Source organism: Pongo abelii, chromosome 21, assembly GCF_028885655.2.
Source record: "Pongo abelii isolate AG06213 chromosome 21, NHGRI_mPonAbe1-v2.0_pri, whole genome shotgun sequence".
NCBI lineage: Eukaryota > Metazoa > Chordata > Mammalia > Primates > Hominidae > Pongo > Pongo abelii.
This window is the reverse complement of record NC_072006.2, coordinates 14,213,569-14,231,614: the sequence shown is the minus strand read 5'-3', so window position 1 is coordinate 14,231,614 and position 18,046 is coordinate 14,213,569. Positions and strand designations below refer to the sequence as shown.

The window sequence follows — 18,046 nt, the reverse complement described above, 5'->3', positions numbered from 1 at the left end:
TCTCATGGGGCTTATGTGTGAGTGAGGGTGAAAAGTTGAAAAGCAAATAACTATGCAATGGCAGATACCATGGAGGAAACAAAGCAAGGTAAGAGGAAATACGGCGGCATTTCAGAAAGGCCAGTTAGGAAAGTGCTCCCCAAGAGGGTGGTGTTTGAGCAGAGAGTAGGGTTAAGTCATGGAGAGTGGGGCTGTTTGACTTTAGAGCCCACACTCTGGGCACTAACATGAAGGGAAAGTGCATAACAGATGGCTCCACCTTCGAAAGCTGCGGTCTTTCATCTCCATTTGGTGATGGCCCCCTACAGGGCTCAGAGGACCCCCACCCGGCAGCGTGTGAACAGGAGGGCGGAGAGAATCCACTGGGGGTACCTCAGGTGCCACACCCCACACCTCTAGGCCTGGCCTATGGACCCTCCAGGCAGAGGCACAGAGGAGTACTTACACAGAGCACATGGAGGACCACCGCACCTTGTCTTCTATCCTCGTTGGTGAAGATGTCATTGGGGAATTCATGCAGGGCTAAAGAACAGAGAAAGAAAACCGTCTCAGCACAGGTGACCACATTTTCAGTGCTGTAGGTCTGGGAGTCTTGGTTTTAACATGGGGTCCATGAACTTGGATGAAAAAAAGATCCTACATCTTTAAGTTCACAAAACTAACCAGAATTTAGTGTTTCCTTCAGATAAGAACGTGGGCAACCAACCACAGTAGTGTTAGCAGAACCTGGGGCTCGGCCCCACAGATGTTTTCATAACACATCATACCATCATACTTGTGCAGCTCTCACCCACTGCTTCAATCTTATGGTGGTTGTTAGGTCACCACCTGTGACTTAAAGTCTTAATGAGGAAGCATGTGAACTACTATATTGCAAATTTGTTTTCTAATATTTTGACAGCTTCATTTCCACACAGTCAGTTTCCATGTGTAACCTTATGTACTTTGCTGCATGCATGCATTGAAAACTGCTTCTCTGAGCGGGGGCTGTAGGCTTCACTGGATCACCAAAAGGGTCTGTGGCTCAGACAGATTTGAGGCCCCTGCTCTAAGTGGGCCTTCATTTTGCTCCTTTTCCACTTTGCCTGACCTGGCTTAGGGTGTGGGCCTTGTGTGCTATTAAAACAACCCCCTCCCTGCTCCCTCCCTCTGCTCCCCTTTCTAAGTTGACCTCCATTTGTGGCTGGACCAGAATGCCAACCACAGGGATGTTCATGCCTTCTCAATGTTCCAAAACCTTTATGCCATGAGATGAAAGCTGGAGTCTGTGAACTGATGGTCCCAAGAAGGTCCTCCACCACTAACTGGGCCTCCTGTCCCTTCCTCTCATAAAATCCAATCAACTTTCTGGGCCAGGTTCTCACATCTCCTCTCCTTTATGAAGCCTCCTGTGGTCCCTCCGATAGGAATCCACGGCTCCTTTGCCGGAGGATGTGCCCATCAGGGGCGGCAGGAAGCAGCACACACCACCCCCACCCACAGCCCCACATGGGCAGACATCACCAGCTGCTGAAAGAAGTCTTTCCCTCTGAGCTTGATGATGTCTCCAAGTCTTTCTCTAGCAAGTTCTTAGAGAAACTACCACCATTTGATGGGGAGGATATGCTAGATGATACCTGCTTGCCACTTGTCTTATTTTGGATTCCCCTAAAAACAGACCCTCCAACAAGGATGTGGAGGTATGTGGTTTACTTGGGAGGTGACTCCAGGATGCACTGTGCATGAGGGAGGCAGTGCAGCCAGGAAGGGGAGAAGAGACAAAGACAGTGGTGCTAAGGAGTGAGTGGATGACCTCTGAGACACCCAGGCCCAGTTCTGCTGGGGGCCCCTGGCTTGCCCAGAGGATTTGTGCAAGACACAAGCCATCGGTCACTGCTTGAAAAGGCTCTGCTCTCTGCATCCAAGGCAGCATTGGCTTAAGGCATTGTGCAGGTCTTGGGTAGGAGCCACACGAGGTGTTTGGGCCAAAGGTACATCTAGTACATAAAGGAAGGCTCACCTTCCAATGTACAGCAAGTGGGGGAGAGTTAAAACTACATTATATACTTGAAACTTGTGAAGAGGGTGGATCTAAATCTTCTCACCACACACACACACACACACACACAAACACACATAAATGGTAACTATGTAGAGGTAATGGATATGTTAATGAACTGAAATGTGGTTAACATTTCACAATGTATCTGTATATCAAAAGATCAAGTTGTATACCTTAAGCATATATAATTTTTATACCTCAATAATATCTCAAAAAAGCTTTTATTTTTTTAAAAAAAGCAAGACCCACCTTTATGTCTAGCTTATCACACTCTCTAGTTTTGTATGGTCCTTTAAACATAAAAAAGGAGACAAGAAAAGACAGGAACATCATGATTATGGGAGGATTTTTCTAAGCTGAAGCTGCTCTAAACAGGCTGCATGGAGCCCCTCTGAACAATGAATAAACTGGGAGAAGCCTGGAGGAGTTTCCCTTGGGGACCAAAATGAAGCCACGATCTGGAAATTAATGTGAGGGGCAGAGGGATGACAACAGTGAGCATTTATTGAGCACCTGCTCCTGGCAAGCACTGTACCTTGCACTTTGCCCCTGTGATCCCATCTTATCCTCACAAACAGGTTATTATTCCAGTCCTGTAGATGAGGAACCCAAGGGGAAGACAGATGGGGCCACGTGCTTGGGCTCCATGGCTGGAAAGTGGGAGAAGGGCTGCACACCCGGCAAACCCAGGGCTGGGGACACCCCTCACACATGCCACCCCCCTCCTGCATGGATCTGCAATTCCATTCTGCCCTCTGACCTCTTCCTTCTGTGACCTCCTCCCAAAAGAGGATTTGACCTGATTTACATTCAGCTGCCACACTCCTAGAGGGGAAGCAATAGGCATTTTTTTTCTTTGCATTTTTCAGTGTAGCTGCCACAGGGTGTTTTGGCACTGGCCAGTCCTAGGGTTGAAAGGTCACCTCTCCTATTGTTCTCCTAGTCCCAGAGCTGGAAGCTAGAGATGGGATGCTGAGTTAATGTATCAATCATAACAGCCATCACCTATGGGAAACAAGCCAGTCATATGCCCTGGGGCAGTGCCAAGCAAAGGAATCACGTGTGGAAACCGCTTATTTGAGGTCCCCAATCATCAATGAGGGGTACAGGGGATACAGGTATGTGGCATCCAGTTAGCTCTTTAGTTCCTGCCTCACTAGCTTCCTCCATGATCAATAACGAGGGACCGAGGGAGCACAGGAAAGGAGTGAAAGTCACCCCATGAGCATCATCCACATCTGCACTGGGTTCTCCCCAGCCCAGCTCTATTCTCCTGCCTCACTGCTGCCCCGTGCATGAGGCCACCGAGGGCCAGAGAGCACATCTGTTCCACCAAGGACACCACGTCAGTAAGTGACAGGCTTGGGTTCTGAATCCAGGCATTCTGAGTTTCAGTTCGCCACAATATGAACGGCAACTGGCTGAATGAAGCAACTGCGGGTATGTATATCCCACTGGCCCTGGTTCTCTGGTGGAAGAGGTTTCTTGTCAGGGGTCTCCATGCCAGCCCACATGGTGGCCCCAGCTGGGACCCCTGGGGTAGACACACTGGAGGCTGAGCCCTGGATGGAGCAGGACCCAAAGGGCCCCATGCTGACTCAGGACAGTCCACCCAGAAGCTGCCCAAAGTCCTGGCCGGGCAGAGGTGAGCCAAAGAAAAACCACAGGAGCTTCTTCAGGGTCCTCCTTCCTTGGAGGCTCAGCAACCCTCCCTTTCCTCCCTTCAGGGAGTGGGCAGCTTACCAGTGACCTGATCTTGGTCTGCTCTCCAGGGCCTGCTCTCTGATCCATGCCCAGCTGGGAGCTCCTCTATCAAAACTGTCTCCTCCTGTCAGCAGTCACAGCTGGCCATGAGGAAGTGTGTGAAAATTCTCCATGGGGCAATGAGCGCCTCCAATCTGGCACAGTCAGCAGCAGAGCCTGTGAATGGAGCGGCCGGCACTGTGGGCCGCCTCACCGAGTTGAATGTGGGTAGAATGTGGGAGCTCCAGGGTCAGGGTGGGCAAGGCAGAGGAAAGTATAATGGGTTTGAACCACTGTTCTTCAAGAACAATAAAAAGTCTTATTTGATGGCCAATAGCAATGTGGAAAGAATGACCAGGTTAAATACTCACCTAGCAAACTTCACCTGACATCCACCCGTTCTGGCCACCTTTTCATTACAGCTCTTCTCAGAAAACACGTATCAGGAAAATAACGAAATTGGAAAAATGGTTTCAAAGGACTCACGCACAGCTTGCAAAGAATACTACATGTATTTTATTTTCCCTTTTATATATGCGTTATCTTTTGAAAAAAAGTCACAGGGAGAGATTTCATCTAAAAATTGAGCTAAGCCCAGGCCAGGCGCGGTGGTTCACGCCTGTAATCCCAGCACTTTGGGAGGCCGATGTGGGCAGATCACAAGGTCAGGAGATTGAGACCATCCTGGCTAACACGGTGAAATTCTGTCTCTACTAAAAACACAAAAAATTAGCCAGGCATGGTGGCGGGTGCCTGTAGTCCCAGCTACCCGGGAGGCTGAGGCAGGAGAATGGCGTGAACCTGGGAGGTGGAGCTTGCAGTGAGTGGAGATCACGCCACTGTACTTCAGCCTGGGTGACAGAGCGAGACTGTCTCAAAAAAAAAAAAAAAAAAAAAAAAATTGAGCTAAGCCCTCTTCTCCTACCTGAGGTGAGTCTTCCCTCATAGGTTCCACATGCCCATGCCTTAGGCTGGGGCCCTCAAGAGCAGACCCTGAGAGAAAGATTTGAATGACAGCTGTTTGTTTGGGAGGTGATCCCAGGAAGCATTGGGAGCAGGGTGGAGAGATGAGGCAGGGAGGGGAAGGGGCTGGCACAGTGACTCAAGCTTGCTGGGAGACAGAGGAAAGCAGGTCTCAGAGTTGTCTACTGCAAGGTCAGCAGCAGGGTGGGGGGCTCCGTCCAATGATGCCTGCCTGTCACTGTTTAGGGCTGTCCCAAAGGCACTGACCTTTCAACACTTCTGTGCAGCCCTGCACCGGCCAAGCCAAGCATGCTTCTGGGGCCAGAGAAGGCCCTAGAAAGAGTCACAGGTGATATATCAAGAAACCATCCGCATGTCTGGGTGTAGGAATGCCCCATGTCTGCCCTAGCCTGATACAACAGAATACCGTAGACTTGGGAGCTTAACAAACAGACATTTATCTCTCACAGCTCTGGAGGCTGGAAGTCTGAGATAAAGGTGCCAGCATGGTTGGGTTCTGGTGAGGGCTGTCTTCCGGCTGGCAGAGGCCGCCTTCTTACAGTATCTACATGTCAGAGTATGAGTAAGCTCTGGTCTCTTCCTCCTCTTATTTGGACACTAATTCCATCAGCGGGGTCCCACTCTTACACCTTTATCTGACCCTAATTACCTCCCAAAGGTCCCATCTCCAAATACCATCATTTTGGGGGTTAGGGCTTCAACATATGAATCTGGGAAGCGGGAACAAACATTCAGTTCACAGCATCTCCCAAGCCTCCTTTGCATAAGAACTGAAGAGGAGACGCAAGGTATCTTATTGCAGGAAAGGAGAGACCATAACTTATACACACATAATTAGCTTCAGCACACAGCAGTGGGGCATGGGGTGGAGGTGGCAGAAGGGAGTCCCTCTGCAAAAGCATAAAATCAGGATAAACTGTTATTAAGACTTGCATTCTGAATCTACCATGGTAGGACCCCAATGTTAAGACTTAGGGTTGTAACATGTTCTTATATGACATATCCAGTTCCACCATGTTAGAAGCTTCTTTGACTCATTTGCAAAGGGCATTTGTTGCCAGATGACCCTGTAGCACAGAATGTAAATCAGGAAGAATCCTATCCTAGAGACCCACTGGGGCAGCAGCTTCGTTTAGGGAGGCCATAAGGCTTGTCATTGATCTCTGTCAGCTCCTACGTGCGTGCTATATACACAGCCTACTAATAACATTGTTATTTCACTCATTGTTGCCTTGCTGTGGTTCTAAAGCAATTTGGTAGCGCAGTGCTTAATCTTCCTAAGGAAGGGGTCAGCCTGGAGTCAAGAAAAGTGTCCTCAATTGGGAATCTGGAAATGTGGGGCTCAATGCCAAAATGTCCAAAGTGTGGCTTTGGCCACCTGTCATTTCATCTCTCTGGGCCTCAATTTGTCTTTTGGCCATTTGAAAAATGGCCTCTGAGGATCCTCCTTCCCATTGCCTCTGGTCCAAACACAGTACACTGCAGTGCACACAGCAGATGCCTGATAAGTCTTAATGGGATGAAGAACTCTGAGAACAGACCTTGGGCATGGATGGGGTAAATCCACTCTGCCCAGTTGACCCAGTGGTTCAAGAAAAGAGCTGCAAGAGCAGCTGTGCTTTCCTCCTGGAGACTGTAACAGCTCTTCAACTGGCGACACACTCTGGTGCCTTGCAGGTGTGTGTGGGGCATGCGATTTTCTGAATAGCTGCAGCTCTCCAAGAAAAGAGTATATGCAGACAGTGTGGTGCACTGGACTGGAAGGCTCTGCCAAGTGCTTCTTGGCCTCAGTTGGTTCACTTCTAGAACACGAGGGAAGACAATATGGGGCCTCTAGCACCTCCCAGAGCTGATGGCTGGTGCTGATGTCACTATCTCCAGGTGTGTGTCCTCCAAATCCGGAAGTACTCAGCGCATTTTTTAAGGCTTGAGCTAGGATGCTTGCTGTATTTGGGAACTAACATTTTCCTTGGGTGATCAGTTAGATTTTGCATAAGATCCCACAGTGGGGAATCAGGCTTAGGTCCAGATCTCCTTCTGTGCCACACTGGGCCTCATTTCCTTCATCTGTAGATGGGTGTGTTGATGTCATCCCTGCAGGGTTGTTATGAAGAGTGTAGACAGTGAATGTGAAATACCTACCGCCATGCTTCCTGGGGTCACATATCATTATTCTAAATTATAACAACAATGACATGCTGGCCTGGTGTGGGCAGAGGACACATTCATCTCTGGTCTTGATGTTGAAATCCACATATTGCCAGTTCCTTCCTGCCTTGCATTGGCATCTGTTTCCCCAGATGGTGATTAGTCCATGAGAGCTGTATAAATGCATGTGCCTCTAGGCAGGTGCTTCTGGTACTCAGCCTGTTGGGGCCACATGGTCCACATGGCCTGTCAAGAGCAGCTACCCATGCAAGGAGAACGGAGCAGCCTCATCCAGCTGAGAGTCATTCCCCAAATACCTTCAAGGTCCTCAAAGTCTCTTTCTGCTCCTCTCTTTCGTCCCCCAATTTTCCTTTCAGTGCATCCCGCCAGTCCTGGGGGCCTGCAGAAGCAAGCGGTGCTGTTCCCATGGAAACCACAGGGACCTGAGTGGAGTGGATTCCCCTTACCAAGGCAACGGCAATCAGCTTTCTTGCTTCTCCCTCCTGGCTGCTTTCATGAGGCCCGAGTTTGATGAGTCTAAACGGAGGTTCGCAGAGGTAGAGTCTTTTCTCCTTTGCTTGAAAAAAATGCAGCAGGAACATTCATGCCATCTTTAGACATACTCAACACATATTGATCAAATGGAGCAGGCCAAAATGAAGATCAACACATCCTAAAAAGCCTGGCTCCCTTAACATGTCTGAGCAAAAGGAACGTGGGCTACTGCAGCCATCAGAATACCAGTCTGCCATCCTAGTGATCTTCTCATGGCAAAATACCCACACAACTTGAGGGATTGGTCTCTCAGGAATTGCACCAAAAGATGGCAGTCTGGATGCTACCCAGCTTCCCCCTGCAGTGATGAGTGGCTTCAAGCTTCTGTTTCACATGCTTTCATTTGTCTTAGTAAAGCCTGTTGCTCCCACTTTTCCTGGGGCATTGTAAAAACTTTGTCTTCCGGGTGCGGTACCTCCTCCACTTCTCACAAAGCCTTCCCTGCCTCTCTTTCTGTGGCCCAGTTGCATTGTCCCAGTGCTCATCAAATTATTTCCCAACCACACTGTAGGCATTTGCTTGTCCATGCGTACCGTGGACTCAGTGGCACATGAGCTCAGCTCCCTGAGGACAGGAGCCCTGTCGTTTCTCTCTTTGTCATCAGCACCCACCAGGCTGGGATACATGAAAGAGGACAACAAATATCAAGTGTGACTGAATGCAGAGGGCCTTTCTCTCAGGAAGTGTTTTTGTATAAACACAAGACAGAATTATTGGCTGAGAAATGGTGTTGGGAGGGACAGCTCAGTCAAACTCCCAACTACTAGATCCCAACTCTGGTGGCAATGAGGGCTGTTCACAAATACCCCATTTCTCATTGTTCCAGAGACCTAGGAGGAGTACTTCTACATCCCTTTCAAAGTTAGGTAAGGCCATGCAGCTTGCTTTGATTAGTGAAATGTGAGCAAAATGATGTGGATTGCACGTGGCTTTCAAACCAGCGCCTGGCTCACCATTTTGCATTTTCTTGTCTCAGCATTTCTTGAAAAATACTTCAGGATGCAATGTGCATCTCCCATCAGCCTGGATCCCTGAGTGACTGATACCAGAATCCCCAACCCCCAAAACATGCATTTTGTACATGTAGCATGAGTAAAAATAACATTAGTGTATTTTGTAGCCACTGATCTTTGGGGGCTGTTTGTTACCCAGCATATCCTAGCTCCTTGTGAGAAATGCATATGGTCCTTGCTCCTTGGCATCCCTACAGCCTTTTGCACGTTGTTTGCCTTGCAGCAATTTTTGGTTGTTTTCTCTCTTCTCCAGCAGACTGGGGGAGGGAGGTTAAGGTTGTAGGATATTTATTCTTCTCTGTAGCCCTGGTGTCTAGCAAAATACCTGGCACACAAATCACTTAATAAGTGTTGGTTGAGGCAATTAACACATCTGTCATAACTAAAGGCCCCTGAACAAAATTATCCACAAAAGAATCTGTGTGAAAGTACATAAATGCATAACTTAATTTTCTAAATATTTAGTCTTTGGAAATGTTTTAGAGACATTTCAATGCATGCTTACATTCAACGAGGTCAAGTAAACCTCAGGCAGGCACGGGAGAAGGCATCTGGCAACAGGAGGTGCTGGGTGTTCCAGGGAACCAGTCTGTTCTTAGATCATCTTTTGAATTTTTGTCTGGTTCTAAAGACCATATCTTAATAACATTGGAAAATCTATTAAATCAATACTGTGTCAAAACACCACTGCTTACTTTCAGCCCTTACCATCTGCTGGATACCATACTCAACACTAGTTAAAGGTACACAGCCCTCATCACTGAGGAGTTAACAGTTGAGGTTAGCTTGGGAACAAGGGGACTGTCTTTGAAATCATCCCAATATCTTAAGTATTCTGAATTTAAGAATGGAAGTAACCTTTATCAAGTATTGCAAACATATTTATCACTTTTTCATAGCTTCTATGTGATAGGAAGCATTATCCCAATTTACAGATAGGTAAGCTGAGGCCCAAAGAGGGCAAGTAACCAGTCCAAGTTCACATAGACCTTAGTGGAAGAGCTGAGATCAAACTAGGGTCCAACTTCCTAATATGTTGATTCCACTGTCCTAGAAAGAACAAATTACCCCATTTTTTACTGTTTTTTTTAAGGGCATAAGTCCCTCCCTTCAAAAACCAGAAATGAAGTTCAGATTCAAATGGATTGATGTGTGAATGAAAACAAGGTCATGAGAAGCATCTCTGTGAAGGAAGATGCAACCACAAGTCATGGGAACAGATGGCCTAGAGGGATCATAAAACTATCAATCAAAATAGTATTGCCAATCAAATTTGCTAAGAAAAGTTGAATCAGCCAAATGCTTATGTGGTGACATTTGCTTACCACAGGCAACCAGCATTTTACAAGAGCCTGAGGGCCTGGATTTGAATCCGTCCTTTACCACTCGTAAGTTCTGTGGCTTTGAGAAAATTCTTTAACATCTTTGAGTCTTAATTGTTAATGTGCAAAATGGGAGAATGAAAACAATACCCATTTATGTGGTTATTATGAGGATTGATGATGATGATGCTTATGAAATAGGCAATACCTAAAATTGGGCAAGGACCTATCAAATGATAGCTCTGTTTGTCCCTAATTTATTAAATAATGGAGAGGGAGAAATACGGATAGGGGCATTTCCCAAGACATCAATACCAGGCCCACAGTCCTGGGGCCCTATCTCTTTTGTACTAAGCACCTGCATCTCTTTACCTGAAGGCTTTCTCCAGAGCTGAGAAAGGATCCCCTGCCCAGGCACTGCAGGCTGGATATGCTGGAGAATTAATACCACTCTTTCTCTCAGGAGAAAATGTCAACCAAAGTCTGATGAAAGGTGGGTGTATAAGTACCCCAGCTCCCTCATTACCTGGATGACATAATGCTGAGGTGTGTTCTACACTGTTAAGAGTTCCCAGCAGAACTAAGTTCTGGTTGCTCACGGCGGTAACATGCCTATGATTGGTTGCCTATCTGCCATTGTCTTGCTGTCTCACTTCCCAACTCCCATACTTGGGATCATCTCAGAAACAAACAACTTGTACTTGAGTCTGTTTCTGGGACTACTTCTGGAAAACCCATATTTAGAAAAGGAGAGTTAGGAATTTTGCACTTTTCCCTCTCTCTATTTCAATACAGATTTGTTTTTCCAGAAAACAACTTAAACACATTTGGATGAATTTTCCCCTAAATCATGGCAACAGTCTGTATGGACAATTTGCGGTGGATTTGCAATCTAGATAACATTATGGAACTACCTCACTTCTGAATGCAGATTGAGAAACTGCCTTTACTCCTTGTTCATGATGCTGAAGTTGATCCAACATCATGAGAAGTCCCTTGGTTCCCACTTAAGAACTCTTTTTCTCATGTCCGTATTGGCAGAAGATTTTAAACAATCAGCCCACAAACTTTTCTCCTGGAAGAGAACAGACATTCTTTGGAACTAAAGAACCCCAATCATTAGTTACATAGACTATTGGCCTAGCAGAGCACTGAAATATAATAAGACAAACTAGAAACATATTTCTTTATCAATAATAAAAAACCATGGCATCAGTGCTACTCATGTCTTTGAGCCAGCAGCTACTGTGGAAAATGCAGCAATCTCATGAATAATGTAGTTTTCTCAGGCCACAAACATGGCAGCAGATAGGAGGTCTGTTTGCAAGGGCAAGAGCCTACGGCATGTATTTGTTGCTCACATGTAATTATCAAGGCTGTGTCACTAATGAATTCTCATTAAAGAAAGTGACATATTTATGGTAAATTCCCTGTGGTGTGCAGAACTTGATGCTCTTCTTGGACTCCTTTGTTTCTCAAAGTGTCCCTTGGTGCCAACGTCAGAGACAGAATGTTTGAATGGATGACCTAGGGTCTGACCCAAGTGCTGCATCTCTCATGTTCTTATGTCTGCTATTGATCCAGACCAACAGGCTGACGTACACAGGAACCCACTAAATAGTTCCTCAAGGGGACCCATGGTGGTTACAAGGAATGCCCATTCCTGTTCAATGCCCTCAGAAAGGATGAGATTGCGTGAAAAACTTTTCTAGAAAAAAAATGCACTTGAAATAATGCTTTTGGAATGTAGTAATTCCCTACAGGAATCTACATGGAAAGTTTTTAAACTTTAAGCATTTATTTTATAGAAGGTGAAGTGTGCATGCTAAATGGCTGGAGATTTCAAAATCAGTGACATTTTTTAATGTTAACTCATCAAATTCTAGAGCTGGAAGTAACCTTTATGGTTCTATTGGTCTATAGATGGGAGGATAATAACAGAACTTCACGAAAAGCATAAAAGTTTCCCTCTGCTTCCCCTCTTAAAAACTGCCCTTTTTCTTTCCTCCTGATGTTGTTATTCCACGACTGCCAATTTTAAGGATAGAAAATTGGTCTCATTCATGTTCATTGCTTGACTGCTAATGATTGACTGATAGGCTGAGTCTTGGATGGGGCTTAGTGTGGTAGAGCATCTCCATCTATTAGCAATGTCTACCATGGTTAGGGGAGTGGGAACAGGGACATGTGCACTCCTTATTTCCCTATACTGAAGCTTTGCTAACCAAGTCCTGAAATGAAAGAATAACTGGCACTCCTTGGTCCTGGTAATAGTGATTCCTGACATCATTTTGTTTGATCTGCACCTATTTTAGAATATAATCCATTTAAAAGGGGGAGAATTATTACTAATCCATCTACTTGAATGTATTTGGTATCTTCAGGGAATTTATTGAGACACCTTTAACCTTTAGCTTGATTTCTAGTTTATGATAATGAAATAAATATCTAAGAATATGCGTAGCTGTTGTAGGAAGACATAAATAAGCAGACAAAAAATATTGATTAGCTCAGTTGGAAAAAATATGAGCTGTGCTTACTTCTCAGTTTTGGTCTTGGCCACCTCTGGCCCCCTCCTTAAGGGGAAAATGCAGATGTTAACTGCAGGAAATCATTTTTCCTTTTATGTTACCATATGTTCAATATTTTTTGACCACTTACCTATAATTTTAGGTCAAAGCACTAAAGAATCTGCAAATTACACCTGAAACTCTTTTAAGGGTAGATTTGAACTCGATTATTTTTTGTTAGATCACTAAGTTTGTGCACCCAAAGTTTAGATTCCAAATATCAAGGCTCCATCTCTTGGACAACATTTGCCTCTGAATACAAACAGAAATTAAGAAAAGAGCATAATTAATTCAAACCAAAAAAGTAATTCATTTGTTCACTTTTCTCCATTTCCTTGAACTGTCACAGGGCTCTGGTGATGGCACATTATAGCTCTGAATGAAACATACTAAGTGCCTTTTGCTTCAACAATGTGCTTTGGTGTTCAGCTAGGATTTTGGGTTACAGATTAAGAACAGGAACTGATGACATGAGAGGTATCTTAGGAAGGGCACTGTGCTGCCTTGTAGATGGCAGAAGAAGACGTGTCAGAGTTTGGAGCAAGCAAGATCAAAGCAAGAGAATTTAGAATCTACTTGATGTGTATCCAGTATTTTTTTTTTTTCTGAGACAAGGTCCCACTCTGTTGCCAGGGCTGGAGCGCAGTAGCACTATCATGGCTCACTGCAGCCTCCAACTCCTGGGCTTAAGCAATCCTCCCACCTTAGCCTCCCAACAGGTGTGCATCAACATGCCCAGGTATTTTTTTTGTTTGTTTGTTTGTTTGGTAGAGACAGGGTCTTGCTATGTCACCTAAGCTGGTCTCAAACTCCTGGTCTCAAGCTATCCTCCCACCTCGGCCTCCCAAAGTGCTGAGATTACAAGCATAAGCCACTGCACCCGGTCTTCTATTAATTTTTTTTATTATATATTTGACTTCATGGATGATGGCTCAGGAGATTCTGGATTCTGTCATCTTCCTCTGAACAGTGTTGAGTTTTGTTCTAATAGGAAGTTGAACTATCGGAGGATTGTAATTACGAGCCACAAAGCCAGAGGTGGTTTTAGGTTTTAAGCTTTGATTGAATTACTGGAGGGTCATCATTTGTGGTAATTTTAGGCCTGTTTTACGTGTGCCCTTAGTCCTGAGATGTGGTCCCTATGGGCTTTCAATGGAACATCTGAACTGTTTATCAAGCCCCTTTAACTTCATAGGCTTGCACTTCTCAGTTTGTCTCCCCAGTGCCAGGCAGCAGATGACATATCTGCTTTCAGCCTTTCAGCTGTTGTTTTCCCTGGGCCGCGTGGAGTCATCCCCAAGCATGTGAGGTTCAGCAGTCAGTCACGGACCTGAGGGAAATTTATATGTCTATTATAGGGCTTTCCCTCTTTGACTCCTTTCTTTCTGAGATTTCCCCCAATTTTCAGGTGCTCTGGGACCCAAGCTCCAATCTCTGATGCCTCAACTGAATAAGACTGCTGCTTTCTGCCTGAGCTCTATCCCCCATATGCTGCACACCTTGGTGAGGTTTCAGAGGAGAAAAGCTAACTGCTACGGCCCTCTGCCAGTGTAGTTTTCTTTTGAGGTTCATATCCCCTCCAGTCTCTGCTTGTTTTCTTCACTTTCCTCTGGAATAAATTCTACATTATAAGCGACTGCAAACCAAATTCTCATTAAAGATTCCCCAAACTTGCCCTTAGCCACATTAAGTCCTCCATGGAACTTATGCTGCTTGGAGTCACGGTGTGGCCTGGTGGTAAATAACAGCCTAGGGAAAGTAAAGGTTGTTGGGATGGGCTGACAAGCTAGGATGGAAGGCCTGGGAGGTGAGCTAATTGCATGCCAACTTACGTGGATACACCAAAAATCAGACAGAAAGAGCAATCAGAACAGTGGGAAATTACAGGAAAAGACACTGCAGCCTTCCAAAGCTCTCAACTATAAATATTTCAAGGTCAAGTCATCCCAAACAAGCATCTGTGGCAGTTCTAATGTCTCTGACAGGTGATACCCCAAGGCTCAGAGGCAAGAACATGTGTTCAGAGGCAAAATGATATTGGAAACCAGTTACAGCTAAGAAGGTGAAATTGTGTTCTACTTTCCTTTAGAATCTGTGGGATACCTTAGATGTTTCCTGTAAGTGTCAGATTTTGATGTCCCATGTGAGGTCGCCAAATTGAAATTCATGGCAACAGCAAGGTAGGTGTTTAATAAATGCTTTTCGAATCTAGAGAAACTTGTGAAGATTTATGAAGAGGAAAGAAAAGTGGGCAGAAAATCAAACTTTTGACCAAGTTCGGCCATTACATAAAGTACCTGAGTATTAACATTACTTTTTTTTATGGAAGAAAGTGAAAATTTGGCTTAGTTGTTGAGACTTAGTTGTTGAGTTAGTTAAGACGAAAATGATAAATACCATAATTTATGTTCCAAGTAAGGAGGAAAAGTGGACATGAAGTAGGAGGAAAAGGTTTCACTTCGTTCTTATGTTAGAATGCCATCATATCGGATTTAAGTAGATAATATTTAATTTGGAATCCTTCTATCAACTATTTTATAAATTTTATCATAGCAAAAATAAAATATTATTACAAAATATACAATAAAATATAAAAAAAAAGAATGCCATCATATCACCCATTATAAGTCAATTACTTCTTGCTCCCCCTCAGAACCTATGAGTTTGTGTCATTGGCACAAAGATTGTCATTTTTGTCTTTCCATGTACTTATGTATCATTGCAGGGTTGGCTGGAGTTGAAAACAGATTAAAAGAGATCCATAAAGTAATATAATTATTACAAGACAAAATAATGCAAGAGGTAGTGGTAGCAACATCCACTCTGATGTAATAACCTTGGTCATGATGTCACAGAGGCCTCATGCAAATGTATACATTTACAGTCATGAGCTAGGACAAATTTCAGGCCCACTTGAGTCAAAGGCTGATCAAAGATACTAATACCTCCTCTTCAGCCTTCCCAGATGAGGAGTGGTTTACCATGTACTTGAAGAAGCTGCGTTGCACCTCACTGGGCTGTTTGAGTTCTTGTAACGATGTTTGAGTTCATGTAGTGGGTGGGGTAAAATAACTTAGCAGAATTTTCAAGGATGGAAAGGAATTTAATATCATTACTTCCTTTGATCTTTTCTCATATATAACTTTGAATTTCAGGGCATTTCATATAGATTTATGAAGGAAAATTTATTAAAATAAATTCTTTTAGAAAATGACCCTTTCAATGTTTGAGACAATTTTTTATCCAAATAATATTGTATTCAATGAAAGACTCCAATATTTAACTTTTCTTGCCTAGCTCACATAAATATGATCAGTCTGTCAATCCTAACTCATAAAAATCTCTGATCTCCTAGGTAACACTAAGATGAGGAGAGAAGCAAAAGAGCTGCTTTTGAATCTGTAGATGGAAGCAGCAAATCCCATGGGGATCCTGAACGAGGAGAGGAGACCCTGCCTAATAGCTTCCGAGGTGGTGGCCGAGTGTCCACAGTTGGGGGACTGGAGAGAGCGGCATTTCCTTCCACTGAGTCTATGGCACAGAAGCAAATCGAGTGGCTTTTTCTCAACAATTTCAGGTAAATGGTTCTTTCTAAGGATACAGGTTCCTTTGAGAAAGATTCAAAGACCAAAGTGACTCTGATCCCACTTGCATCATATAATGAGCTTTTCAGGGACACAGGTGTGCACCACGCATTTCCCCATCAATATAACTCAAGGGTTCAGGGCAGAGTCACTACATTTACCATGTCGTTCTTCAGCTGGCGGAGGGTAACAGGGAGTATTCAGCACAGTCTTGATCTCAGGAGTTTACAGCCCAGCTGGGAAGCTAGCTTCCAGCACACACACACACACACACACACACACAAATGCACAAACTGGAAGATAATTGAAGAAATCAGGCTATATCCCTAAACATGTATGTATGTATACATCCATGTGTGTACATGTATGTAAATATAGGTATGCATGTATGTGTGTGTGCATATGTACAAACATATGCATATGCAAGTATCTAGGTGTATGTGCGTAATGGACTGAATACCCTACTCCCTAAATTCATATGTTGAAATCCTAATCCCCAGTGTGATGGGGTCTTTGGGAGGTAATTAGGTTATGAGGGTGGAGCCCTCACAAATAAGATTAGTATCCTTATAAAAGTCATAAAAAATTAGCTTTGCATAGTGGTATGCAACTGTATTCTCAGCTACTCATGAGGCTAAGGTGGGAGGATACAACCACTGCACTCCAGCCTGGTGATGGAGCGAGACCTTGTCTCTAGAAGAGTCATGAGAGAGTTTGTTTCCCCTCTCTGCTCTCTGTCACGTGAGAATACAAGAAGTCAGAGGTCCGTCACCCAGAAGAAGGCTCTTGCCAGAACTTAACCATACTGGCACCCAGTTCTCAGACTTCTAGCTTCCAGAACTGTGTGAAATAAATTCCTGCATTTATAAACCACTCAGTATGGTATTTTCTTAAAGCTGCCAGAACTAAGGTAGTACATATGTATATGTATCTGCATAATAACCATCCCAAACATAGTGGCTTAAGACAACTGTAACATTTTATTGTTATGTCTCACATTTTTAGGGGTTGACCAGCCTCAGGTAGGTGGTCTTTACTCGGCTGCTCACACAATTGCAATCATATGGTGGCTGGACCTGGAAACGTGAAGGCTCAAACACTCACTGCCTGTCTGGCCTCTGGGCTACGGGAACTGAACCACCTGGGAGCTGGAACAGCTGGGGCTCCCTGGCCTCTCCAAGTCTGTGGTCTTGCCATGTGGTCTTCTCAGCTTGGAGACTTCTCACATAGTGGCTCAGAGCTGCACGTGCACATGTCAAGAGAGTGCCAGGAGGAAATCATACAGCCTTTTATGATCTGGCATAGGAAGTCATGCAAAACATTTCCACTGCTTCTGCTAATCATGGCAGTTACAAAGATTTAACCAGTCTTAAACGGAGGGGAGGTGGACCCTACCTCTTCACTTTTGGTGGGGGAGGACAAGATTCTGGAAGAGTATGTTGTCCCGGAGTTCTTGCTGTGGTCTTTTGGGAAGATGCAATCTGCCACTATTTATCTCACCTGAACTAATAACCATAACTATAACCATATTGATAACAATTGATATCTATTAATATGGATCAGACAGTGATGGGAAGTGAGGTCAGGAAGGAAGGTGTCAGCATGAGCCAGCACAGTGAATAAGGCTGCATGGGGAAAGTCAGGCTTGAGTGGAGCCTTAGAGAAGGACTGCAGGAGGCAGTCCAGGTGGACAGGGAAGTAGAGACAAGGTGTGGGGGTGGGGGAGGAGCAGAGCCTTCCAGAATTTGAATGAGGTGGTGGCTCTTTAATGCTGTGGTCCCCAAACTTTTTGGCATAGGGACCAGTTTTGTGGAAGACAATTTTTCCATGGACTGGTGGGGAGGGGTGGTTTGGGGATGATTCAAGCACTTACATTTATTGTGTACTTTATTTCTATTATTATTACATTGTAATATATAATGAAATAATTATACAACTCACCTCCATGTAGAATCAGTGGGAGCCCTGAGCTGGTTTTCCTGGAACTAGACAGTCCCATCTGGGGGTGATGAGAGACAGTGACAGATCATCAGGCATTAGAATTTCATAAGGAGTGTGCAACCTAGGTCTCTCGTGTGTGCAGTTC

The 18,046-nt window shown here is 44.7% G+C and overlaps 1 protein-coding gene across 2 annotated transcripts in view; it reads right to left on the bottom strand.

The window, feature by feature from the left end:
- The window catches only part of SLC24A3 (solute carrier family 24 member 3), a 510,137-nt gene that overhangs the window by 209,526 nt on the left and 282,565 nt on the right, over positions 1-18,046 (bottom strand). For both annotated transcript variants that reach the window (XM_054541619.2, XM_024238868.3), the window contains exon 3: positions 446-522. In XM_054541619.2, coding sequence (XP_054397594.2) covers positions 446-522 — 77 coding nt within the window. The remainder of the gene's footprint in view (positions 1-445; positions 523-18,046) is intronic.